At 47.9% G+C, this 26,082-nt stretch overlaps 2 protein-coding genes across 2 annotated transcripts in view; both read right to left on the reverse strand.

Moving 5' to 3' along the window:
- Nucleotides 1-8,520, reverse strand: part of LOC144153299 (uncharacterized) — a 74,684-nt gene extending 66,164 nt beyond the window's left edge. The window contains 4 exon segments of the mRNA XM_077684950.1: nucleotides 1,050-1,166; nucleotides 3,431-3,586; nucleotides 5,787-5,892; nucleotides 8,415-8,520. Coding sequence (XP_077541076.1) covers nucleotides 1,050-1,166; nucleotides 3,431-3,586; nucleotides 5,787-5,892; nucleotides 8,415-8,443 — 408 coding nt within the window. The 5' untranslated portion in view covers nucleotides 8,444-8,520.
- Nucleotides 8,521-8,854: 334 nt separating this feature from the next.
- The window catches only part of LOC144153300 (uncharacterized), a 61,216-nt gene continuing 43,988 nt past the window's right edge, over nucleotides 8,855-26,082 (reverse strand). The window contains exons 13-22 of the mRNA XM_077684951.1: nucleotides 25,059-25,273; nucleotides 19,517-19,629; nucleotides 17,986-18,103; nucleotides 16,350-16,502; nucleotides 15,060-15,173; nucleotides 14,854-14,980; nucleotides 13,847-13,888; nucleotides 13,642-13,776; nucleotides 10,099-10,322; nucleotides 8,855-8,884 (exon numbers count right to left, since the gene is read on the reverse strand). Of these exons, the coding sequence (XP_077541077.1) occupies nucleotides 8,855-8,884; nucleotides 10,099-10,322; nucleotides 13,642-13,776; nucleotides 13,847-13,888; nucleotides 14,854-14,980; nucleotides 15,060-15,173; nucleotides 16,350-16,502; nucleotides 17,986-18,103; nucleotides 19,517-19,629; nucleotides 25,059-25,273 (1,271 nt within the window). The remainder of the gene's footprint in view (nucleotides 8,885-10,098; nucleotides 10,323-13,641; nucleotides 13,777-13,846; nucleotides 13,889-14,853; nucleotides 14,981-15,059; nucleotides 15,174-16,349; nucleotides 16,503-17,985; nucleotides 18,104-19,516; nucleotides 19,630-25,058; nucleotides 25,274-26,082) is intronic.

Genomic DNA, 26,082 nt, shown 5'->3' on the forward strand with positions numbered 1-26,082 from the left:
GGCCCGGAAACCCTCACTGGAACCCGCAAGACAGAACCCGCAAAACATGGGTTTCCGTCGTCGAACTGCCTTCCAATTTTTTTCCGTCCTCAACGCGTTGACTTCAATGCAAAAATCATGCTCCAACCCATCAGCACGACTTTCTTTTGAGACGACGAGGCTAGAGGGAGCGAGACATCTGGAACGGCTCTATCAGTGCTGGAGAGCGAGCGAGCACTGGGGACGAGTTGTGGACCAAAAAAAAAAAAAAAAAAAGAAACACCAGCTTCTTCTTATAGCTTCCACAGGGATTCCTGAATTAAATTTTCCCCGTGTGCGTTCTATGTCTGTGAGCCAACCTCGCTGCCGACCCTTCAAGGCGGGCTAGTTGTGTGTCAGCGCAACGTCTAACGTAGTAAAAAATGAGTATTACCACAAAAATAAGGGCTACGGGCTGAAGCATAAGGAAGTGGAGCACAAGGCCTGTTGCTGTGATTGACTTCGGTGGACTGAACTTGACTTCCTGAAGGCCTAGTAATGAACAGAATAACATCCCTCGTTCGTGTGTTTGCTAGTGTTTTTAAGTGTACAGCCTCCAAAATTTTTAGTAATATAGGCGGAGCGACGACCGATGGGCATGTCAGCGCCTTATCACGGTGCTCAGCAGCCAAAATAGGCGAGAGTACGCGCATGCGCATAGAGCGATCTGGTGTGCGAGTGTCGTCCGCTACGCTGTTTCCTTGAGAGTGGCACGCCCCCTGCCACTGCATATGAATGATTTTGTGCCCCACATTGCTTAGCTACCTTTGGCGGTAGCGAAACGGCCTGGCAAGATTAGAAAACCTGGGGGTGTGTTGTTCTGAAAAGAACAGCGGAGCAGACGACGCACTGAACCGATAGTTCTGGGAGCGTGCGCGTACCCTCGCCATTTTGCAGGTGAACACCGTGATATGGCGCTGACATGCCGATCGGTCGTCGCTCTGGCTATATTATTAAAAATTTGGAAGGCTGTACGTGCAGCCGGGAAAAGCCTTGTGAAGAGAGCCGTGGACAACGCAGTTGAAGCGCACCTTTTCGGTCAGGAACTGCGCGGACTCGAAAGTCTGAAGCACTTTGTCTTTCCGACGAACCACGGAGAGAATGTTCTTGTTGTTTGATTCCACCTCCCAGTCCTTGTCATCGCAAGCCTGAAAAGCAAACTATTCGATTAGATTTGGTTCACCCTGCCTTTGCCGTCGCGTAACTAACGCTGAGATCTGCGGATGAGCGCAAGTTTTTTATTATCCGTCACAGTTTTGCCAGAATTTATGCGTGGAAAGAAGAAGGACAAAATAAGGAAATCGGTCACAGTGAAAATGCCAATTTTTACAACTAAATTTGGGAATTTGTTTGGACGAGCTTTGGCTCATTTGACTCAAATGACCTCGGGATAGTTTTTAATGCTGGAGTCAGTTTTTAATGCTGGACAGTTTTTAATGCCAAAAAGCGGATGATACTAACAACCCACGCGACGTCATCTGACTACAAAAACTACCCTCCTTTCATAACGAACGTTGAGAAATGTGCGAAAGCTTTCTACCATCAACAGTGCGTCAAAACCTTCACTAAAAGTGCGTCAAATCGATAGTCGTATACCTTAGAAGGCTCAAATCATTAAAGAAGAACGAACCAAGGCAACGATTTTTTACGCACTTGGTAAACACATCTACGAATGACCTAAATATACACCGAAACCTGGTTTATAAGATAGAGCAGTAGAAAAGTTTGCCTGCAAGCAGTTTACACTCTCCTGACCTTATTCACGCAGAAATTTGAGATTCCTTTTTAACTATTACAAGTCTCCCGCGTTTACCTCCCCACCCTTTCGTTTCGTTGCTTTGACATGAAAATGTTCCGTATTTCGTTGATGTTGTACTTAAGTGTTGTGTACGATAACTGTATTGTTTTGTTCCTCCTGCATTTGCCTCTGGCCAGCAGCATTTGTAAATAAAATAAAACAAAAATAAATAAAGGTGTACTAATGTACTCCTTCATAATCAGTGCGCGTGTGTAGTCTTATTTGGAACCGTTACTTTTTCGCGACTCTCAAGTAACCGCTTTGACACAATGGGAGCCCGGTTTCACACACGCGCTGTGCTTCCAGAGATCTGAGAATGTTTCGGTCAACCAGCCAGTCAATGGGAAAATGCGTTACTTCTTTGAAAAGACGCCATCGGTACCACTAAGAAAGCTTTCGCTTTAATAAAAAAAATTACACCATCTTCCCTTAGGAGAACCCTGAGTAGTATGCGAAGCAGCCACGGGGTCGACTGAAGTTCCCATTAGTTTTCAGTTCGTCGTTTCCGTTGACGGTCAGCTTCGCGTGCCTTCGTCGTATCGGTAGCTTCGTGACGTAGTTTGAATGAGTGAAGGACATAAGGCGCGTTCGTAGCACATGCTCCCGTCTCGGTTTGTAGCGCAGTGGGAAGAGCGCCACGTACCTCCCGTTGCGCCCAGAGTCGTGGGATCGAAAACTATTTCTTTTTATAGTGGACTGCGCTGACGTCACCCCAAATGCTGACGGGGCTGAAGAGACGCGCATGCGCAGTAGAGTGCGGATGGCGGACAAGGGAGGGAGGCACACAGCCCCGAGCATGAGATGCTTCGCATCTAAAAAAGTGGCAGGGGCGGGAATGGAACCCAGGGACACGTGGTGACTGGTATGTGATTTAACCGCTACTCCACGCCGACGCCGGGTAGAACAGGAGGGTGAAAATCCCACGGGGCACTTTAGTCAGCTTACGCGCTTTGTGTGCGACAGCATTATGGGGTTACCCTGGAGTTGATTTATTGCTACACAGCTTATGAATGTGGAGTTACGAATATGAAAACAAAGGAAACGAAGCAAATAGTAGGTGGACACAAGATATAGCAGTTAGTCGATCAACGATAATTATTGCCTCCTACTTTCACATTCACAAGCGGAGACAGGCGACTAGAGGTATTTTTTCTTGTTTATTTGACCTATTGTTTTCACGAGCTGGTTTAGTATGTGTTAAGTAAAGTTTCGCTGTGTGCAGTTACGAAATGTTTTCTTTAGTCATATTCTCATTAAAACATGAAATTGCAGACCTTAAATGCGAGTGAGTTAGTTATACTTATACCGGAAGTGCCTATAAACGTCGATATATTCCCAGCACTCATTTCTTAGCTTAAGAGAAAAAAAATAGCCAAAAATACATTTTGTTAGAAAGAAAGCCTTAAAACTAGGAATGCTATTTATGGGGGCCTCAAACTTGACTCTATCTACCTCGATTATCGCTTCACAAAAGCCACAAAAATCCGCACACACGGTTGTGCAAACAAAACTTTCGGAGACTGAGTGATTTCACGCACACGAAAAGAGAGAAAACCGAATGAAAGTTGCCAGATGGATACCTCATAAGCTCCGCTAAACAGATCCTATACGCGCCTGTGTGCGGTCGATGACGCTGACGTTGTGGCAGGCCGGCGGGGCGGCAGAGAGGGTGCCACCTGCTTCGGTCTCGAACTGGAGGACGCCCATGGTGTAGGAGAGGCAGACACGGCTGCGGACCTCCATGGCTCGGGACCAGGCAGCGGCCGAAGTCTGCAGGGAGCACCCACGCCGAGTCAAAACGACCACACTAAAACACTCCCGGAGCTCTTCAGGGGACCTGTCTGCCCTTCTTCAACTTTAATTCGAATTTGAAATGCTTTCATAGTACAGTCAGCAAGCACAAAACATTTAGAAGAGGGGCCATGATGCACCATCGCCTAAAAAGTACCACTGTGTGTCCACCAAGCAACTTAGGTTAGAAACGTTCTCGACAGATTTTTCTCTCTTTTACAGCCTGGGCGTTGTTAGTGTGCCCGAATGACGTCATTGGAGCGCAGTCCCGGCTTTTGGCAGGCTTTTTTCTGTTGCACCATCGCCGCTTTAAAGATCGCAACAAAAGCAAAGCAGACACTCGAAGGGGTACCTCCTGTGAAGAGCAGATCACGCAGAGACGCTCTGTTCCAGCTGTACGGAGAACTCGGTGATTACGTATTCCATGGTTAAGAGGAACATTTTCACTCTTTCCTAACGGGTACAATGCAAAAAAACTCCCATACGGTAAATTGAGCCGGGCGCGTCAAACACAGCGACGACGCCCAGTGCAGACGAGAACGTTGCTCAGCCGGGCGAAGTTTGAGTGATGCCCTCTATACATACCGGGCTTTTCAATTTCGGAGGGCGGTATTGAACATGGTGACGAACATTGCATGCTCATGACGTGCCCACCAAACGGTTGCACTTGGCGCTTCATTTGACGCTCTGCAACTTCGCAATCGAACATTTCCTGCTGGATTCACTCTCCAGACATTAATTTTACCTGAACTAATTTCTCAATGAACTAAAATGAGACACGGCCATCGCAACCCCAAACTATTTTCACTAGGTCTGGTTGTAAAAAAATTTGTGTTTACAATGCTTCCTTAAAATTACGTGAAACATCGTGTACAACATTAGATAAATCCACTGTCCAATTCACCTAACGCCGCACGATAAATCATAATTCGTGCCCTTCTCAAATGGCACTCACCGCTAGGGTGCGTGTTCCACTCACCGCTAAGTGGGACGAGTTGAGGGGTGTGGGCCTTCTTGTGTGTGGAGTGAAGGAAACCACTAAACAACGCCCTCCATGCGTCGAACAAGTATTTCTTTCACGCGAGCAGTGCTTATTGCTCGAGTACGATCCAAGCAATTCACCTCTCACCGGTAGTTTGCATTTTCTATCCTAGAATTAAATTCTAAACTGCAGATTAGGTGATGTTACAATAGTATTGTTCTCTTTCTATATGCTTCGTGAGTTTTTGATATGGCGCATTGTCGCTGCGTCTTTTCTAATGAATATCTGAAAAGAATATCTGAATTATATATCATACTTCAGCTGAAGGAGGTTTGTGAAATCGTATGCGTTCTAATTGACAAACTGCAACCTCAACGCAGCCCTCTTCAGACTTGTCCAGCCGTTTTACTCTGGTTCTACTTTTCGTTACTGAAAAGGCACAAAAACTCGCTTCCTTTCACCTTCTGATGTGGCACATAGATCTGGTATGAAGTAGAGAGTGCGACGGAGTCCAGCTTGGCCGGAAGAGCTACACTTTAAACAAAACTGAGACGCGGACCAATCGACAAAACTTTGCCATTCCTTCTTAACGAAAGTTGAGAGAAGCGCCAAAGCTTCCTCACATCAAAACTGCGTCGAAAGTGTGTCAGAACCTTCACTAAAAGTGCGCCAAACGTGCTCTGAAAGAGTGTCCAATCGATCTACAAACCTTCTGAGACCCAAACCGCAGACGAAGAACGAATCCATGCAACCGATTTTTCGCCCACTACGAACTTTCTAAGTGTATACGGATGCGTGGTTTAAAAGTGATGAAGGTATACTTTTGTACTCGCCCTTTAAGATTGATGTGTGTGTTGTCTTATGTAGAACCATTTTTTTGCGATTTTCAAGTCACCGTTTAGACACAATTGAATCCCGGTTACACGCACGCGCCGTGTGTCCATGAGATCTTTAAGAGCTTTCCGGTGGACAACCGGTCTATGGGGAAATGCATTAATTTTTTTGACAGGACGCCATCGCTCCCACTAAAAGAGATTCCACTGTTAAAAACAATTTGTGACGTCCTTTGATGACATTTTTGATGGTACGCTCTTTTGAGTCTTCTACCCATCCTCGCTACTATCCGCCTCCCCCACGAAAACCTCCCATTACACCATATAGTTGGCGTGCGTGCGGAGCGAGAGTGTGAAAACGTACCAACGTGGCAATAGGCGCGTCGCCCTTGTAGGTCGACGGGTAGGTGACACGACAGTAGCCGCGCGAACGGCGATAGTGCGTCTGCAGCACGAAGATATCAACGTGCCTGAAACGGGGCCACAAGACGTGTTACGCGAACTCCGTGCCGACACCAGAAATTATCCTCTCTTTGGATAATTCGCGGAGGGAGCGATGTAGGACATTAAAGGGACCCTGCAACACTTTCGATAAGCGTTTTCACTCTTTCATTCCCGTCTGGAACCATATCGCCAGCACAGAGCGGCACTGCGTTATTTCCTCGCCGCACCAGATACGCCTTCCATTTCTGCTTTGTTTTTGTGGCTTTATTTTTAAAGTTGCTATCGAAAATCGTTCATTGCTGCAACTGAAGGACAACCGGCCAACAGCCGCTACATGGCCTTACTGACGTAATTCGAGCCGCCGAAGAACGTCAAGACTGGGAAATAGAGGAAATTCTTTTGAGTGAGTTTACAAGTTATCTGATGGGCACAGAGCAATAATTTTTGGCTGAGGTACTTTGCGACCCACTAATCTAAGTACTGGGTGTGTTGGGTGACTACGTTCTGCAACCATTTAAGATTTTGAAAAAAGTTGGAAAAAGTGTTGCAGTGTCCCTTTACGTTGTCCTGCGGTGAGGTTATGTGGGGCAAACCGGCCGCTGCATCAACGACCGGCTGGGAGAGAACGCAAACAGTCTCCGAACAGGTACAGTAAGAAACTTCATCGTTCGCTGCGCATAATGTCTCTGCTCGCCGGCCTTTGAAGGCGCCGTCATCCTCGAGCGATTCGGGAACAGCGTACTACAAGGAAAATATAAGCGGCGCTTGTAATGCGCATAATGGGAAAGCGGTCCTGAGCACACCCTATCTGGACTTGTTAAGAGGAAAATTAGGTACCTAAAATCAATCGATGTATATAACACACTTTAATCGCCACATTTTTTTTTTCCTTTTTCTTGCTTTCCTATTCCAAGAATAGTATATACACGTTTCTTCAAAATATAAATCAGTTAACAGCCAGCTCATGCTATGTCTTCTTCCGGTTGCGTCTTTTGTAGCGCTGCTTTTTCCCCGTAGCAACGTGCACCAACTAGCCAGCATTAGTTCACTTGTCAAGTTCGGGAACGTGCCACCCTCATCCCTTATCATGCGCTGGTGTGAGCTCTTCGGGCCACATCTTTACCGTTCTCCCAGGGCCTTAGCTTTTGCGGGGCGCTGGATAGAACTGGCTGATATAGCGTTCGATTTTTTGCGATGTTATACTCAGACATTAGTAGTCTGCGTTCCGAGCTGGCTGCGACAACGGGCAGGTAAACTCACGCGCCGGCAATCAACAGGTTTTGTGCACGTGTTACGCTTCCGTTTAATCTGGGGGGAACACGAACGATAATTGTGAATAACGTTGAGGTAGTGTTTTATCTTCAAAATTTAGAGAACATAGACGGCCACAACTCATACGGGATTTAGTGCTACCCTGTGACAACAGTGCGCAGCGCAACAACATTGGGTTTTTTTCTCATCACACATTGGCGTCCAGAACAAACAAATGGCTGTAGGGACACAAGGAGGAAAACTCTTGGGACTTAGCAGAATAAAAATCTCAACTGTTAAGCATATGTCGAGGAGGTCGAAGGAGAAATAGTGCTATCGGACGATTAGAGGTATGACGATTTCTGGACCGGGATTTGCGCGTAGCGTGTTTGCACGATTCTAAGGCCGGGGTCAGACTGTTGCCGCAACTGTCATAACTTCAAAGAATGACGTCGTTTCACGGCTCAGCCAACCGAACTGCGTGACATGCCGGTTTTTTTTTTTTTTTTTTACGTCCATACATCCCGATATGGCTTTTGCGTCGCTAGTATGAACATAGCGTAACGCGCCCCAGGTTGTAGCGCACACTAAAATTTAACATCCGGAAACTACAAATATATCTTGGCACCGATTCTACCACGTACACGAAATAAGGCCCGTAACTAACGCCTCAAAATTCCATAAAACCTTTCACTGAACATAAATCGGCGCACTCAGTGGGCAGCTAAAGCAGATCTGTGCAGCTCTACAATTAAAAATGTGGTCCTTTTGTTTGCGCCAACCGCGAACACACGACTTCGAGACGCCTCATACACGGGACGCTGCCTGATTCCCTTGTTTCTGCCAAGATGATTACTTTGCGTTTAAACGAAACCTTTCTCATTCATTGCACCGGTTCGCTTCAGTTCTTTGTTGTGACTTCGGTTTTGAGGTTTGCGAGTTTTGAGTCCGACTATAAGTCGCAGGTATTTTTGAACGCGTATTTTTATTCAAAAATGGTGCGCGTTAGAATCGTGCTGATACGGTATATATGGCGGACGGTAGACTGTGTGGGGTCCCAGTCGCCCGCTCGTCAATTCACCAACAATGTTCTAGTTAGTGTAAAGGTTTTTTGCACTAAATCTGGCCTAGCTTCTGAACACTGTAGAAGTATAAATCGATACCCTGTGTGAGATATCGCAGAAACCGCTACTTGACGCAACTTTCATTTTCAATTTTTATCGGTATACATATGGATTAGAGACGATAAAGTTAAAAGATGGCTGCAGGAACAGCCGTTATTCATGTTCATACTAACTTGGCTGCCTTTGTCAGTCGCTCCGCCATGATTTCGGTAGGCAAACTGTAGTCAAGTACTTCAACTCCAAAAATTATTGTCAGGTCCTTGGCGAAAACGTTTCGTATGATCTGAAACAGAAACGCAGACAAACGCCCTTTGTAACAAAGCGCAAACAATATTCCACGACGAGTATCGGCGTAGGCAACATCAACGTAGACGAAGGATATGCTACAAAGGCCTACTGCATTCAAAATTTCGACCACTTAAAAACCTTATTTTCCTATAGTCTCGCCAAAGAATTATGGGAGATACAAAATATGGTAGCTGAATTATGTGAGTACGCGGCGCAAACGACCAGCAAAAATCGCTGATTTTGAAACCGAAGTTGAGAAGAGCGCGGCCATTATGGCCAAGCTGAAGTGACGTTGCAGCCGGCGAGCGAGTGGCCAGAGCGGCCATTAGCGGGCGGCCGGCTGGTCGGAGCAAACCTGCGTGCAACAGGTATTGCGCGGGCGTCAGCACTCTCAGAAGCGCGCTCAGTGGAGCTCAAACGCTTCTCCTGGCTAGCCGAAGGAATTAGCATACGGAAAGCCGGCCTGTCATTTCCGCTTCGTGGCTGCTTGCGCGATCCACGGGCAGGTTCAGCGTCGTCTGCGACGGAGCTATTTTAAACGTTTCTAACTTATTTAACAACGCATTTCACGAGGTTACCGCTCATTTGGGTTGCTCGTAGATAGCCTACGTTCAAAGTAAATTTGCCCTATGTGGAATCTGAGAGGAGCTGGCCAGCAAAAGAGCTGAAGGACGCGGTTTCGATTAAAAGGTCGCGGTGGCCGCTTATCAAATGGAGGCTAAATGTAAAAACGCCCGTGTGTAGAGGTTTAGGTGCACGTTAAAGATCCGCAGCTTGTCAACATTCATGCGGAGTGCTCCGCTACGGCTCGCCCATAGCCCATGTGGAGCTTTGGCGCTCTAAACTGTACTATCTGAATCTATGGAAAGGGCATTCTTATGAAAAATGCCTTTTATTTTTGGTTTGACACTTGCGTATTCAGTGGATTACCTTAAAAGCTATTACGTCTAGGTTCTCATTCGGAAGTTTGACAAAAAATGAATGACGAGAAATAATGCATGCATGCATGCATGTATGTATGTATAATGTATGTATGTGTGCATGTATGTGTATGTGTGCGTATGCATGTATGTATGTATGTATGTATGTATGTATGTATGTATGTATGTATGTATGCATGTATGTATGCATGTATGTATGTATGTATGTATGTATGTATGCATGCATGTATGCATTTATGCATGTATGTATGTATGTATGCATGCATGTATGCATTTATGCATGTATGTATGTATGTATGCATGCATGTATGCATTTATGCATGTATATGCGCTAATCAATGTGTCAGGATTGTGTGGCAAATTACTCGTTGCAATAGAAGTGTCTAGAATAAACTACCTCGAAAAAAAATTATTTTCTTGGTCGGAATTCTCCAGAGGCTCTGGTCGCCCAGTTGATATCATTCTTACTCAGGTCGACATAATAGATCAACCTAATTGCAGATAATATTTACCAGATCTACATTCCGAGTGTAATGACCAAGAAACTGCGCTGATTATCGCGACTCGTCTATGAGGCTTCCATAAACATATCGGGAACTCCACCTGAACCACCGTGAAAGCTACTCGCCTCCAGTGCTCGACCAAAGCTGGCGATAGTTTTCGACGTCCTGTTGAAGTTGAGTATCGCCAGGCCGCTCATCTTGGCGCCCAGCACGGCCGACGCCATGCTGGCGGCGATTTCGTTCAACTCCTTGTCGCTGGCTTGCAAGAAGACGTCGACGAGGCTGTTTGCGTCGAGACCCACGATGTGGGGCTGGTTCTTTATGGTTTCGACAATCTTGGTGGTTTGTTCTGAGGAGAAAGAGAAATGGGGGATCGTGCAAATACAGATTAAAAGATAACGAGGGACTTGTGAAACACGTGGCGCAATCAATTAGGTGGATAAGCAAAGGATTTTGAAAAACAAATATTTTGAATTCGTAGTCGGAAATCTCTGATACACTGACATGCGCATGCAACCAAGGCACAGAAGAATGTTTACGTTTCATTTTTCTTTATTTTTAACCCTTTTATTTAGGCCTATATCTTATTTAATTCCTGCCTTCGTGTTTGTAGGGAGGCGTATAAGGCCTTTTTTATTTAATTAATTACTTTTATAATTTTATTTTTGTATTTTCAAGGTTACTTCTTCATTTTCTTGACCAATTGCATTCGTTTACAATATTAGAACGAATACCTGTGTTAACTTCGTCAGTTCAGTATGCATTTTGTGCAAATGCAGGACGTTACATTTCTGGTACGTTTTCACTTTTGTTCATGTTTTGGTTTTTCTTGGCTTTTTATTCCTGTCCTTCTTTGATTCCTGTGTATAAGATACGCGTTTGACATGATGTTAGTTCATTTTTACAAGTACTTTCTGTATTATGTGTATTTTCAGGTCTTGAAAAAATTTCTTCGGCCAATTATCTCCGTTTACGGTATTATAACAATGAAGTGCACTAACTTCGCCATTTGAGCAGGAGGTCGTGGGTTCTATTCCCGGCCGCGGCGGCAACTTTTCTGATGGAGGCGAAAAGCAAAAACGCTCGTGTGCACGAGATTTCGGCGCACGTTAAAGATCCCCAGGTGGTCAAAATTATTCCCTAGCCCTCCACTACGGCGCACCTCATCGCCTGCGGTGCGTTGGCGCGTTAAACCCTACCATGAATCAATCAATCAACTTCGCCATTTATATCCATTTTTGTGCGAAGGTTTGGAGTTAAAACTTTGAGGCTTCAGCATTCTCGTTAAGGAATACATCCACATTAAAAGCGCTTTTAGGGTGACTTATACATGGTTTATGAACCACGCACTGCTTGAAAGCTACTGATAAACTTCGTGCAGGGAAATATTCATGGGCGTTTTAATCCAACACTTCTGGGTTAACGGTCCAAGTGGGTACTTTGCTCCCTAGTACGTCGTCCTAGCAAGTGAGCTTCTGCGCCAGGCGTGCTGAAAGCCGCGGCTAACGCTTTGTTTCGCAAAATAGCTTTCTACCTTGGGTTGACTGGAATTGGTTATGGCAGCTAGTTTTCATACGTCGTCTTTTGGAAAGTTAGAACGATTTCCCCCTTTGTTTATAGGATGGCAGCTGCATCTGGACCGTTAGGGACTAAGATATAATTCCAGAAATCTCATTGGCTGCGAACGCGTTTATGAGCTGGCGTATTAGCCTCAGTGCCTGAGGTAGATGACGCTCTCCCTCCCTAATGGGTACGCGACTGCCCGCCGTTCGGCCTAAAGTTACGTTTGAACGTCTAAATTCGTCAACCGGTCCACACAGCTTGGCAATTGTTGGACGTCCCTTGGCGCGTGTTAGGCTATGCCGAACGGTCATTTAACGTTACGGTTGAAAGTAAGCTTAATAACCTACTTAATCAGATTGACTTGCAGTGACGATGACGATTGCTGTCAGAAGCTCGCGGCAGTTTGACCGATTCCCGTTTAGCTGCGATGTCAACATACCTCACCCAAACAAACACGCGCGCGCGCGCACACACACACACACACACACACACACACACACACACACACACACACACACACACACACACACACACACACACACACACACGCACACACACACACACACACGCACGCACGCACGCACGCACGCACACACACACGAACACACACGCACACACGCACACACACACACACACACACACAGACACACATTTCTCGCACACCCATTCAGAAGGATTGGCCAATAGAGTTGGAAGCTGCCGTCAAGGGTGATATAGTTCTCACTGGCGGTGCCACGTTTCTCGATTAGCTTTCCAGCTATTATAAACGCGTGCTCGCAACACCGCGCATGGCGTTAACCACATGAAGAGGAACCTGAGTTGGTGCACCTCCACGAGCTCTTAAGGGGGAGCTCTTTAAACAAATGTTATTTCTCTCTCTCTCTCCACGTACCTCAACGACCACAAGGCCATCGAGGCCTACGTCGACCCCGCCCCTCCTCTGCCGCCTCCTCTATCAGGCGAAGATTACACGCCAGGCCTCTTTTATCACTGAACGTTTGCGACATCACCGCCAGGGAAAATGACATCGTCATCACAGATTTTTCGAAACATCTACGTGAACACTTGTAAAGAACTAAAGTTTTAATGCTTCGCACATGAACCACGGGATGTATATTAACTGTAGCAGGGTAGGGAATCGAGCGTGTTGGAATAATCTCATGATGAAAGCGCGCACGACCATACGGGACAAGACGCGAGCGGACGACAGGGTGCCCCGCCTCTTGTCCCGTGTTTCTATTCGTGCTGGCAGTTCTACGTACTACTAAGTGTATCCTTGAATTTTATTGGAGGAGGTGGAATTCTGGAGTATCCCTATGATAAATCAGAGCCCTGGGGACCTGGTCACACCCCCCGCGGTGGCTAAGTGGCTAAGGCTGCTGGCCTCTGCGGCTATATTTCGATTGGAGGCGAAAAGAGAAAGCGCCCATGTGTCAACACTTTGGCGCACGTTAAGGAAACTCCGTAACGCTTCGAATACCCGCCAAATCTGTGTCCTTCGCGTGTGGAAGCATTGCGAAAGCTGTAGTTATCGCAACAACGGAGCGATACTGCGCGATTTGCTCGCAGAAGCCGATTTTTCGAAACATCTACGGGAACACTTATAATGAGCTACACGTTTAATGCTTCGCACATACCTCGCGGGATGTGTATTAACTGTATTGGCCGCAACTATCCGACTTCGGTTTCTGCTTTGCTTTTCTAGGTTTTTTCTAAAGTGGCCATGGAAAGCGTTTATCGCTGCAACTAAAATAAGCCGACCACTAGCCACTGCATTGCTGTAATGACGTAACTTGAGCGCTTGACGAATGCCAGTACAGGCAAAGAGGACATTTTTTGATCAGGTTTGTTTACTGATGTGCATAGAACAGGAAATTTTGGCTGAGGTACTTTGTGACCACCTATTCTAAGTAGAGGGTGCGTTTGCTGACTACGTTCTGAAAGCGTTTAGGATTTAGAAAAAAAGTTCAAAAATTGTTGCAGGATCCCTTTAAAAAATTTCCGGGTGGTCAAAATTATGCCGTAGCCCTGCACTACGGCGCGCCTCACAGCCAAGGTGCAGCGGCGGCGCGTTAAACCTTACAAACAATCAAGGACCTGCTCACCAGGAATGACGAGCTTCATGTCGGCAGCGTTGTACGTAGCCCCCTCGTGAACAAGGTGAGTGCAGTGAGCCGTCGGCACGCGGGATTCGTTGCTCACAGCCGCGGACAAAACGCACAGCAGAGGACGGTCCGGAGCTGCCGAGAATGAAATGGCGGCGGTCACGCACCAGCTGCCCCTTATGTTCTCGTGCACGGACTGACTTACTTGCGAGAGCTAGCTTGGACTGGGACGTGATATTCTCATCGTCTGCAAAGATAACAGATTGAGTGAAAATTCATTAGCCGCCATTTTGTGTTTCTGGTGGATTAGAGCTGCGTAGACGTAGCAGCCACGATAGGATACAAAACCGCTCACATAGCAAATATTAACGGAAATTGGGTAAAACAAGACATGTTTGGCATGAAGAACGAGGAATGATTTTAATTTTTTTTTAAAGTTGAGCTAACTGATGCAGTCGCCTTGCAATTATTGCACGTATAGCCATGATTTGCAGAAGGAAATGCAGACAAACACTTTCGATAAGTGCAAGAAGATGCAGCTAAGAAATTTTGTATGTGTAACATTCGTAGCCATTAAAAAGTAGCAGTGTAATCATTGAAATTTTCGCTATCCATTTATGCAGTCACAGGCAATGCTTGACTGAACAACTACGCGGACATAGTTAAAGCGCCTGAGGAAAGGCGTTCTCACGAGCCCATCACGAGGCAAATGCGTGATTCTTGTGCCTGCAACGAATGAATTGAGAGGCCATTCTTCACTCTATGAACCTAGGCACACCTTAAACACTTCATAGACCGCCTCTTGGTATCTGTTTGGAAAACAATTTGCACGCGTTTTGATCATTGCCGTCACTTTTCTCGTTTTCATCCTTGCACCTATTTGCATTATCACATTACATTATTTAGCGAAAAACGCCATCACGTAACCCTGCGGGTCTCTAGCGCTCTCGTCAAACCTGCGAAGTACACCAGGTTACGTGTGCCAAGTGGAATTAATGCCTTCGCCTGCCCCGAATGCACGACTTCGCGAGCCCTACAATCCCCGTTCCAGACAGCGGAATCTACAGTGGGTTCTAGGGTACAAGAATTGTATTTCCCAAGACTCTAGAAGCCATGCGTCGAGCCGAACGACGGCCAATGTTCTCTAGGGTTGCGTGTACATTTCCAAAGACGTCGAGTGACGCTTATCCGGATCTCGTCAGTGTCGCCTACCCAGGGCTGCCCGGATCGCCATAAGGCGGGCTTGGGGCAGTCCACCCTCGCAGACACCGGAGTAGTCCTCGTAGTCCAGGTTGAAGGCTGCGACACCGGCATTAGGAAGCGTCAGGAGCGAGCGAACCTGCAACGACACAAGCGCGACGTGTAGGTTGCTGACGAGCTTAAAGGGTGCGCGATACGAGCATTTCGCGGAAACCTACCCTCTGCGCGAGAGAGGACGCTGTGTCGTACGTCTGCAGAAGGAGCTCGCGCTGCCACATGGGGGTGTCCCGAGAAGCGTTGTGTACCTGAGTCCAGCCTTGAGCGGTGCACACCTGCAACACAAGGATGGCAAAATGAGTCTTGTTGATGACAATAAATCATTCATGGCGTTCACAAAAAGCGGAAATAGACTTCAATGGCACGCTTCTTTCCCGCGTCGTTATATTACAATGCGCTTCCCGCAACTGCCTTCCACGTTTAGCTACACGCTTTCCACACTTTAGCTGAGATTGTGGCTGGATTGAGTCGTTAAAAATCTCATTCCGTGCCTTGCATTAATGTGCCTAAATACGTCGTTAGATGGCCCAGGTAATTGTGTGGGACACAGTTTATACTGCTGCTAGAAATTTCAGCCCCTATCACTGATTCATTGCTTTGTTGGAGTTACGTCACACACAATGACCCACGTCACTCCGATTCGTCATGACTCCACCGACCAATCGGGAGTTCCGCGTCCTCAAGGTATACGCCGGCCCGTCTGAGTTTGGTCGCGGCCGTGGCGGAGTGCGGTCATGTTCTCGCGTTCGTCCGCTCGAGGCCGCAACGGTTTGCGATTTTCGCCAACCACGCGTCGCTGTCCTGCGTATTGGTTTTGGCGGTGGGCGCTGTGCTGTGTGGGACCGTCGAGCGCAAGCTGCTTGATTCTGCACCCTGCGAACTCCCAAGGTTCTGTACTGCAGTGGACAGCTCATCCCATCCTGCCTTTGCCTCGGCGCTTCACCGCTCCTGTCGAGTTTCATAATCATCCGCACACAGCATGACGCAAAGACTGTGCCCTGTGACGTGTTTTTGTGCGCGGTGATCCAAAGCAAAACGGTGGCCCCTACCCTCTCTTCAATGTATCTTTTCTTTATTGTCACTGCCCTATCCCATTCCCCTCCACTATGTTGCCACCGCCGGACTGGGTTAAAAGCAGGTGAACTCCCCTGAAGGGTTCAATAATATCCCCAGTCCCTTTATATCAGCGTTTCCATTAAAATCTAATCACTTCTCTCTGTTCTCTCTCTACCTCTCTGTATGCCGGTTCTTCTGCTACACGCACTCCCTAGGCCCTAATCGAACCTCTTACAGAGTATCTGTTGTATATAATAAACGGTAGACTTATAATGCTATTTTTAACGTCAGGCTGACTTTCATCGAGCTGCCAGCCGTGTTAAGGATGGGCACTGGTTTCGCGTGATAACAGGCTCGTATACCACGATTAAAGAGTGTGTGTCTGTGTTACGTACACTGGGAAAGTCCACTGCCAACTCTTGGTGGCAGGAGCCGAAAGGTGCGGTCTGGCCGTAGGTGGTGAAGCGAAGCGCACGCAAGTCCACGGAGAGACAGGCAAGGCTGATGCCCTTCTCCGTCACGTCCTTCAACCACTGCAACGCTGTGTCCTGCGATAGAGACCCAGTGAGTCAGATCACTTACTATTTTGACCTAAGGATGCCTAGGCTGGGTACCGGGGCATCGGGCGCAGAACTCATGGCTGGCGTGTTTCTATCTTAACTGAACCTGACGAGGATGCATGGAAACCGTGTCGTCCAGCAAATAATGACTAGCAGAAATCCACAAGACGGTTAAAAATGATAAGTATTTAGTTGCAAGTCACCGAACCCAAGACGAAGTATTCTAGATAACGGGGTGTTTTATCTGGGCTGCAAGATATTAGAAAGTTTGTGCTGAAAGAGAACCTTTAAGGGATATTTTATATACATAGAAACGCGAGAGTTTTTGTTATACTGCTCCATCAGGAACACGGACGGACGGAACACGAACAGGAACACGGACCGAATTTGCAACCTCAGTTAAGCCACTGAGGTTCCGCGATAGATCAAGAAAACCGAGATTTTGTAAATTGTGAGAAGTACAACTACATAAGATGCACGATGCACGATATCCGATGCATAATGAGTCAATTTCGACTGGTTAAGGCACAACTGCTAGATGTCAAGATGAAGGCACGGATTTTGACAAAGGAAAAGAAATATAGATTTGAGCCATCGAATTCTGCTTTGTCTGCGGCATCTCGGACGAGGGGATATGCGTACGATGCGTCAAATCATCGCGAAAATTTTCTTTCTTCTGGATGAGCTGAGATAATAGGCTTTTTAAAGTAATCGATTACTTCAACTGCAGTAAGCCGTCGTTAGAAAAAATGTTGTGGGGGACAGAAACCTGGATTCTAAAGATTCACTCTCAATACATTTCGAAACCCTTCGAGTAAACGGGATTTTCAACGAAGCGATTTCGTTATACAGTCGACTGTCGATATTCGGAGTCGCCTAATTGGAATTTTCGGGTAATTGCAACTGATATTCGGGTCCTGACAATTTTACATCCAATTCAGTAAAATCGCTCGATAATTCGAAGTCAAAACCCAATGTATCGCTAAATCGGAAGTTATTTCGAATAAAAAGCATCGAGGGGACCGTCATATCTCGATAAAATTGTTAATTTGTAAGCGTGAGAACCCCTCCGTGCTCTGCACTATGTTGGCGCCATCTCTATTGAGGCAGCGCGTGAGCTGATACTCGCGTCAGCGTACGCATCTCTGTTTAAAGGTCCTCAACCTTCTTTGTTGCGCGCAGCTCCGTGTGAGCACTTTGTGTGGTGGAATCTTCCAGATTCGAATTTGGTGATAAGTCTTAACCATCAGGACAACTCGGGTAACACGCTTGAACTGCTGCGAAAGTCGAGATTCTGAGCAAAATCAAGAAGGGCGACGTCTTGCGGACTAATGGCAATGCTGCCATTGTGCTTTCTGTTCAATGGGAAGTTCTGTTACTTCAAAGTATTTTGCGGTCCCCGTGGACTTTGTATTAACGGGAGTTTACTGCACCGAGTGTTTACTCCCCTTTACCCGTAACGGGCGCTTACCGCCGCAACCGTAGGAAGGCAAGAGCGCGTCGGTTGCACCGCAGATGCCAGCGGCACAGCCCGGCAGGGACCGAGACGGCCGGGGTAGTGCGAGTTCACCACCAAGAGATCCACGTGCCTGGGTAGAGGTGTCGAGGATTACTGTATGACGTCGCGCCGAGAAGTGCCCACGGGAGCGAGAGTATCCAGGCGGGCTACATTCAGCAAGATGTTACACAGAACATTTTTAATGCGCCGCCAACATCCCACGAGCTTAGTTATGCCCCAGGGAGTTAGTGGAGACACATAACGCAGAATGCGCTGCTTACTAATGCCTCTCATACGCTTCTCTTCGTAATACCGTACTCCATTAAGGAAAAAAAATCATACAGAAAAGCCTCTTGCACAGCTTTCAGCTTCAAAAAGTGTATGCCGTTGGGTCGAGCAGCCATCATCCCACGCACTTGGATCTTGGGAGTTATTTGAGACACAGAAACCAAAATGGAATGCTTTACAGCTGCTTCTCCAACGCCCCTCTTTGTATTACCGCGCTCCACTGAGAAACACCCATGCACAATTAATAGTTTTCTCCTTCCAGGAAATGTACGAGGTTGGTTCAGGTTGGTACAGGTTGTAGACATTACGTTTATGAGCTGTGCTAATGGAGGGTTGTAGTAGAGATCGCAGACTGTTTTTTGTTACATTTGCAGTAATGAACCAGGCCTAAAAATTTGCCCCGGCGTGGGGAGGACGTAGGCGCTACATTCCGTTACGTAGTCAATGCACGCCGGGTACTTGCTCCGCCTTGCGCGGTTTACGGGGTGGCTATGAAGACTGCCGCAAGCATCTTGATCACGGGTTAAAATGAGCTTCCTGTCCGACCTTGTGTGTCTTAGTGGGTAGCGTAGCAGCTTTCATCCTGGGTTCGACCGCTTGTAACCTTTGTACTCTGTATGAATTCCGCGGTTTTTTTCTAAAAAGAAAGACTGACCCTTTCGTCAATTCGGTGCATTATACTCGTAAGTAAGGTTAGTTTAATGTCTTTTAGGTTGGTTTAGTTGCGCAAAGGCGCCTATCAGCGTTCCGAATCACATGGGAAGTGCTCATCCTGCTGTCCTAGTCCTGTGCCGAATGAGGCAGCCTAATCATCTAAACTTGCAGGCTGCCCTCAATCAAGCACTGCAATCATGTTCACTCGAGCGACGTTCAAGAATGCTTACGGTGCGTTGTCTATGAACGACAGCAATCGCATCGCTCAAAGTGGTGCGCTGCAGGCGCTATTTGAGTGTTTCAGAATATCTTTCACGCTTAATTTCTTCAGGCGCATATCTTCAGGCGCCTAATTTACCGACAGCGCTAATTTGCAGGCAGCAATGAACGATAAGCGCAAAATCTCACTCTCATTATGGCGGGATAGCGCAAAGTAAACGGGACGAGAGAAGAACACACCACGAGCGCTCGTGGTTGTGTTCCCTCGTCCCATTAAGTCTGCGCTGTTCCATCATAGTGTATGTATACCAACTAACCCAGTTTTCGACCATGTGATTCTTACTTTGCCACGATGGAGAGGGATCTGCTGACATCGTTGGTTGGAGTAGTAGGATCGAGAATTTGGATACTTAAGCCGAGGCACAGGCTGGCGGTCTTGTACGTCTCGTGCAAAACCTGCGAGAACAAGGCAGGCCACAATTGTCCCGAGGATATTTCAACAGCCAGATCCGAAATACAACAAAAATAAGGGCAAGACGCAGATGCGGTATCATTTATATAAAAAAATTTTTTTCTTATAATCGGTGTTCAGAAGTGTTGTTCCCTGCCTTCCAGCTCGTGAAGAGAGTAGTGTAGCGAAGCTGGCGCTCTACTGGGATTTTTTAGTTGGGGTTCCACTATACTGGCGATTCGCTTTCCTGAATTATGACAGTGGTGCTATCTCTGAGTCACAAAGAACACACAATGACGGTGCTATACTCGTGAACAGGTTTAGAACGGCAATAGCTCATATGCGGTATCCCTCCGCCTAAGAAACGGACCCGGATGCCAACGGGCGCTCGCGTTTTGAAAGGACATTGCTAGGAATGCGTGATATCGTCTGCCTTTTCTCACGTAGTTTGTTTGTCGCCGCTGCAGTCGTTCATGGGCATATTAAATCCAAAAAATCATCTAAACGGCTAGTGCCATGTTCAAAATATTCTTAATGACGCACTATTAAGAATAGTGCGAAGTAACAACCGGCTGCAGTGATGAGGCAGAGCGGTAACGTCCATTGCCGTCTTTAAATTGTTCTCGAGTATAGTGCGGCGCACGGGTGACCGCCGAAGAACGCATGGCATTGCCCAATGTCACGGGGGAGATAGACGCCGCGCGTGGCGAAGGGTATGCAGAGCTCGGGAAATAGGCACCCGATGTGAACAGAAGAATAAAATTGGACTCAAACCAGACTCTCGCCGTGGATGGTTATTCTTCATTGTGCAGCACACAACCTCAGAAAGACAGCTTACAAAAAGCAAGCTTACAGCGATCCCCTTAACGACGGCTTCACCTCTGAAGAATGCTGCAATGATACTAAGTGACCTTTTAAGGGGAAATGTAAGCCGCTTGATGTTAAAATATTGATGCCGTAGGATGTTTCCGTTATTAAAGACGATAGTCTTTCTTGGGCTACTTAAACCCAGAAATTTTGGTCTGTCTGTATGTCTGTCTGTCCGTCTGTCTGTCTGTCTGTAACTCGATTCAGCCACCCGGCCAAAGTAAAATGCTTACTACGCAATAGTCTTGTATACTCACACCCAAATGTAAACGTCTAAGCCCTGTTTATATGTTCATACTTGTCAACTTTGTTGAACAAGAACAAGACATTAAGCAAATACAGGACAGGAAATTAGTACATAAGGAATATTTACAGTGTTCCTTTATTAAAAAATTCCTGGATGCTTGGTTTTTCGATAGCAAATGATATTCTACATCTACTGCAGAAAACCGCCGCCTCCTGGCGGCATACGAAAAATCACGCGGCAACAGCAACGAAAGGTTTCACTAGCTAGGTTCCAGGTTCTGCTTGGAACGCACGTGGAGCACGGCCACGCGGTTCTATAAATCTTGTAGTCGGCCGCCTCCATTCACGCGCGTCTCCACCGTACTGCAGCGCTGGCATCGAGGAACCTGGCCTGTAGCAGTGGAACGCGGTAAATTCAAATCGCCTTGCGCAAACCTTTAGTGTGTCTACCTTGGGATGAGCGCGACGGTACAGGAACAGCATGAGAGGCGAGCGGGAAAGGGGGCATTTCCTTGGCAAATGAGTGAGTGAGTGAAACTTTATTGAACACTCATGTTAAAGCACATGAGGAGGCAACCTGTTAAGGCGCCAATACAGGCCGATGGTTAGTCTTCGGTAGAGGGGTCCATGGACATCCCAGGAGCGACTCGATCCAGGTCCCGGACACTCCCGGTGGTCCCCTGGGCGCTGCTCCTGGTGGGCTCCTCCTGGCGTTGACTTGACGGCCGTTGTAGCTCCAGTGCTGCGATGATAGTGTTGACCGCCTGGAGCTGTGTGTCTAGGTTAGCGCTGCACTTGGCGTCTTCTATTTCCTGAGGAAGCGTTGTTCCCGTTGCTGCGTTGTTGCATTGCCATAAGATGTGAGCCAGTGTAGCTCTCTGGTCTTTACATAGGCGGCAGATGTCCGTTTCGTACACCTCGGGACATACGTATCGGGCAAGGGCTGGTGTAAGGACAGAGTGTGTTTGTAGTTGTCGGTAGAGGACTGCTTCCGCTCGAGTTAGGCCCGGGTGTGGAGGAGGCATGGTCCGTCTGCTGAGTCGGTACCAGGTGACAATCTCGCTGTAGGTATTCATGGGTTCCTTGCTCGCGTTGTACGACTCAGAAGTATCAGTGTCGACTTCTGCTGCAGTGCGGTTGGTAAGATCTCGCGCTGCAGCATGGGCAGTCTCATTATGGTTGGTGTTCCCCTTCCCAGAGATGTGGGGTCCCATGTGGGCGGGAAACCACTTGAGGTAGATGGCGAGGTTGCGTTCCCGTATTTGAGAGAGAATATGGGCAGCAGCCGCGCACACATTTCCTCTGGCATAGTTCGTTATCGCTGACTTGGAGTCGCTGAGGATTGTCGTGGTCGTGGGAATTGTGATGGCCAGGGCGATAGCCATCTCTTCTGCTTGCGTTGCACTTGGAGCCTGGATGGATGCTTCGATCTTGACGTTGCCCGTCGTTGCCGCGATCACCGTGGCTGCGTAGGTGTTTCTCTGCTGATACTGGGCCGCATCTACATATACAGCCCCGTTATCGTTGGCGTGAAGGTCGATCAGAGCTTTTGCCCTGGCCAACCTCCTTTCTCGGTTGTGCTCTGGGTGCATATTTCGCGGGAGCGGGGGCACCACCAAGTGTTGGCGTATCTCCTCCGGTATCTTGTTCTTAGTTGTCTCTCTTTCTCTCGTGGGTGCGAGGTTCAGTCGATGGAGAATGTATCGACCAGTTCGTGTTGCTGATAGCCTCTCTAGCTGTGCAGTTCGTTGTGCCTCCGCAATTTCCTCCAGAGTGTTGTGTACACCTAGGGCGAGAAGCCGTTCAGTGCTGGCACTCTGGAGGAGACCTAATGCGAGCTTGTATATTTTGCGGATTGCTGCATTGAGTCGGTCCTGTTCTTGTCGTCTCCAATTGTGGAACGCGGCTATGTAGGCTATGTGACTGATGGCAAAGGATTCTATAAGTCGCATCAAACTTTTCTCCTTCATGCCTGTTTTCCTGTTTGAAAGGCGTCGGATTAGGTGGGATGCAGATATTGCCTTTGATGTGATCTTGGTGACCGTGGCTCCATTACCGCAGCCGCGCTCCAGTAGAAGCCCCAGAACTCTGATTTTTGAGACCTCTGGGATTTTTTGCCCCTCCTTTGTGTGCACCTGGATGTTATGGGCATAATCTTTCTTTCTCCGACCCTTTGGCGGTATGATCAGGAGTTCTGATTTAGCCGGGGAGCAGACAAGGCCCGACCCCTCAAGTTGTTCCTCTATTATATCGACCGCTTTCTGTAGGGTGTCTTCAATATGACCGTCGCTGCCTCCCGAGACCCAGAGGGTGACATCGTCGGCATAGATGGTGTGCCGAACACCCTCCACTTGTTCGAGGCGGTTGGCGACGCCAATCATGACCAGATTAAAGAGCAGCGGGGAGATGACAGACCCCTGCGGGGTCCCCACGCTGCCCAGTTGCTTTTCGGGTAGTTCTAGATGACCCGCGCAGATCTGAGTGCAGCGCTCAGTGAGGAAGTCTCTGATATAATTGTATGTGCGTTTGCCCATGTTCAGGTGGGACACCTGGTGAAGGATTGCAGAGTGTCGAACCTTGTCAAATGCACATTGTAGGTCAAGTCCTAGTATTGCTCTATTGTCTCTGGTGGAGGTGTTATCCACTATTTCGTGCTTGAGGAGCAGCATTGCGTCCTGGGTACTCAGCTTTTCTCGAAAGCCCACAAGAGTGTTGGGATAGAGTGCGTTGTCTTCCAAGTAGCGCTGCCAACGATTCAGCAATACATGTTCCAAGACTTTACCTACGCACGAGGTCAGAGAGATAGGCCGGAGATGTTCGATGCTGGGCGGTTTCCCGGGTTTCGGTATTAGGATAGTGCGAGCAGTCTTCCATTGTCGTGGGAGACAGCCTTCGCGCCAGCACTTGTTGTAATACCTCGTGAGTGCCTCGATGGCAGGGTCGTTGAGATTCTTGAGTGCCTTATTAGTGACCCGGTCAGGTCCCGCTGCCGATTTACAGTTGAGTTTCTGTAAGGCCGCTCGAACTTCCCAGACCTCTATATCGCGATCTAAGTCCTCGTTGACGTTTCCAGCGGAGTGACCACTACGTCCTCGAAATCGTCGTCCCCCTTCTTGAAAGGACGCCAGCGCTTCGAAAGTACAAGATCACGGACTGGGTCGCATTCCGCAAATCCCTACCCCAAGAGCGCATGGAAATCGACGATATTGAGTGTTGGGTGAAAGCGGTCGTCCAAACAACCTCGGACGTAACCAAAGACATAGAGGCTGACGACAACATCACACAGATGGACAGCCGCCTGGCCCATCTTCTTGAGGCCAAGAAATCTATAAAGGCCCGCTGGAAGACGCAGCGTACGAACCGTCGACTCCGCAAGAAGGTGGCAATCCTTAATAGACAAATAGAAGCCCATTGTAAGCTACTATGCACCCAGCAGTGGCACGAAGTTTGCAATGCAGCCGACGGGCAGCTCCACATGAGCAAGACTTGGAACCTACTTAGACACCTCCTGGACGAAACCCGGACAAAGAGTCACCATCACAACACGCTCAATCGAATCCTGCAAAGAGCCGTGGTAGAAATGGGAGAAAGTGAAGTGGAACGCCGGCTGGACGAAAAGTACCTGCCGACAACACCTACAGACAATCACCCTTGGCAAATGTCTACAAAGACTATCGTCTTTTGACGACATTTGCAACGAAAGGAGCAGATACGCGGCCCATTTTTTTGTTATAAACTTTTTTATACTCTGTATATTGTTGGTCTACGCTCGGTTACACGATCTTCTGGACCCTAGCCATAGACAGCTTCGCCGTAAAAATTAAAGCAGTTCCCCTTAACGCGAAAGCTGTCGGGAAGTGGGAAACCCGCCAACAGAGGCTGTGGCGCCCTCAATTGACTAGTTTCAGTTCTAGCCTGACGTTGACAGCGAAAGTAGTCAAGAAAGTGACCCGCAGCCCCTGAAAAGATCTATGGGGAAACACTGGAGTTATTCGTTATGTGCGGCAATGAAGCGTTAATTCATGCTTTATCTTGTTTTATGGTATTGTGTACTTTATTGCGGCCTAGCAATGGCAATGTCCGTGGAAACGACGCAGTGCCAAGATCACCCCCAACACGTTCCCTATGAGGAGTGTGTGTCTGAGTGGCGAAACTATATGGACATCGGCTTCGTAACGCGAGGGACCCAGGTTCGATGCCGACCAGTGGAAGCGGTTTTGTTTACAAATCCTCTGTTTGGGTGCATGACGTCGGACGGGCTACGACGAAGAGCCTGACTCTTAAAGAGCTCCGCACTTTAACCCCGAGTCATCCCCCTCACCTCGAGCGTGGGCGCCAGGTCGGCGAGAGCAGCGCTGGTGCGTGCCACGTGGAGGAAGGCCAGGCCGTCGAGCTGCTTGCCCTTGAGCTGCACGGCGGTGGCCTCGGCGAGCCGCATGGCGTCGCCGTCGTGGCGGGCCTCGAGCGCGCTTTCGTGCGGCGCCACCAGCACGCGCACGCCGGACGCCGCCGAGTTGCGCAGCTGCGCCACGTACTCTGCGCCGAGGGAGACCGCAGAGAAGCTACGCACGTGTGTGTTGCATGCGCTGCCTGTTCCGGCTTATCGTCAGTTACATGCAGTTGGTTCAGGAAAAGATGTTCTAAAAAGAGTGAAACGAATGCCAGTACGTTCATCTGTTAAATCTTTCTTCTTTAAACTTCATAGCGGCACGCTACCGGTAAAAGCCTGGCTGCAGGAAAAAGGACTATATGTACACCCATGGACACTAAACTGTAGATTATGCCAAAAGCTGGAAACAATTGAGCACATCTTTCTGGACTGTTGGGATGCGGTGTTTCACTGGGACATCCTCCAACGAACCCTGAAAAAAGACTTACCATTAACGCCTTATGGCATTCGCTTTTTGCCCGTAAACAATGTGGAGGCGTGCCCTATGATATCTTCGAGGCACTTAGTCTGCATTCTATGTGGAAAACTAGCCTGGCGGTTCAAAACGCCGAAGAGGATGCTCGCACAGTGCGAGAGTACTTCATTGAAAGCGTTGCTTATATAGGAGAAGTTTATTGAGTCATGCTGGAAGAACCTGAGTGGTTACCCATTCTGGATGTTCTAGCGCAATTTATGATGTTTCAAGCCACTCCCTTCAGCCGATTGGTGGCTGGAGCTACTAATTTGTGTACTGAGCAGTGCGTGTTGTGTTGTCGCCAAGCAGGCAATAAAGAAAAAAAAAAACATGCGCTCGAACGCACAAGCTGAACGCCGAGTCACGTGCAATATCGCTTAAGAGGCCCTCATATTCCGGGCTCTTGAGTCAGCGCGTTCACGGGGCCTCCTGGCCTAAGAA

This window comes from Haemaphysalis longicornis, unplaced genomic scaffold, assembly GCF_048455015.1.
Source record: "Haemaphysalis longicornis isolate Haplotype H1 unplaced genomic scaffold, Haemaphysalis longicornis Haplotype H1 scaffold_9, whole genome shotgun sequence".
Lineage (NCBI taxonomy): Eukaryota > Metazoa > Arthropoda > Arachnida > Ixodida > Ixodidae > Haemaphysalis > Haemaphysalis longicornis.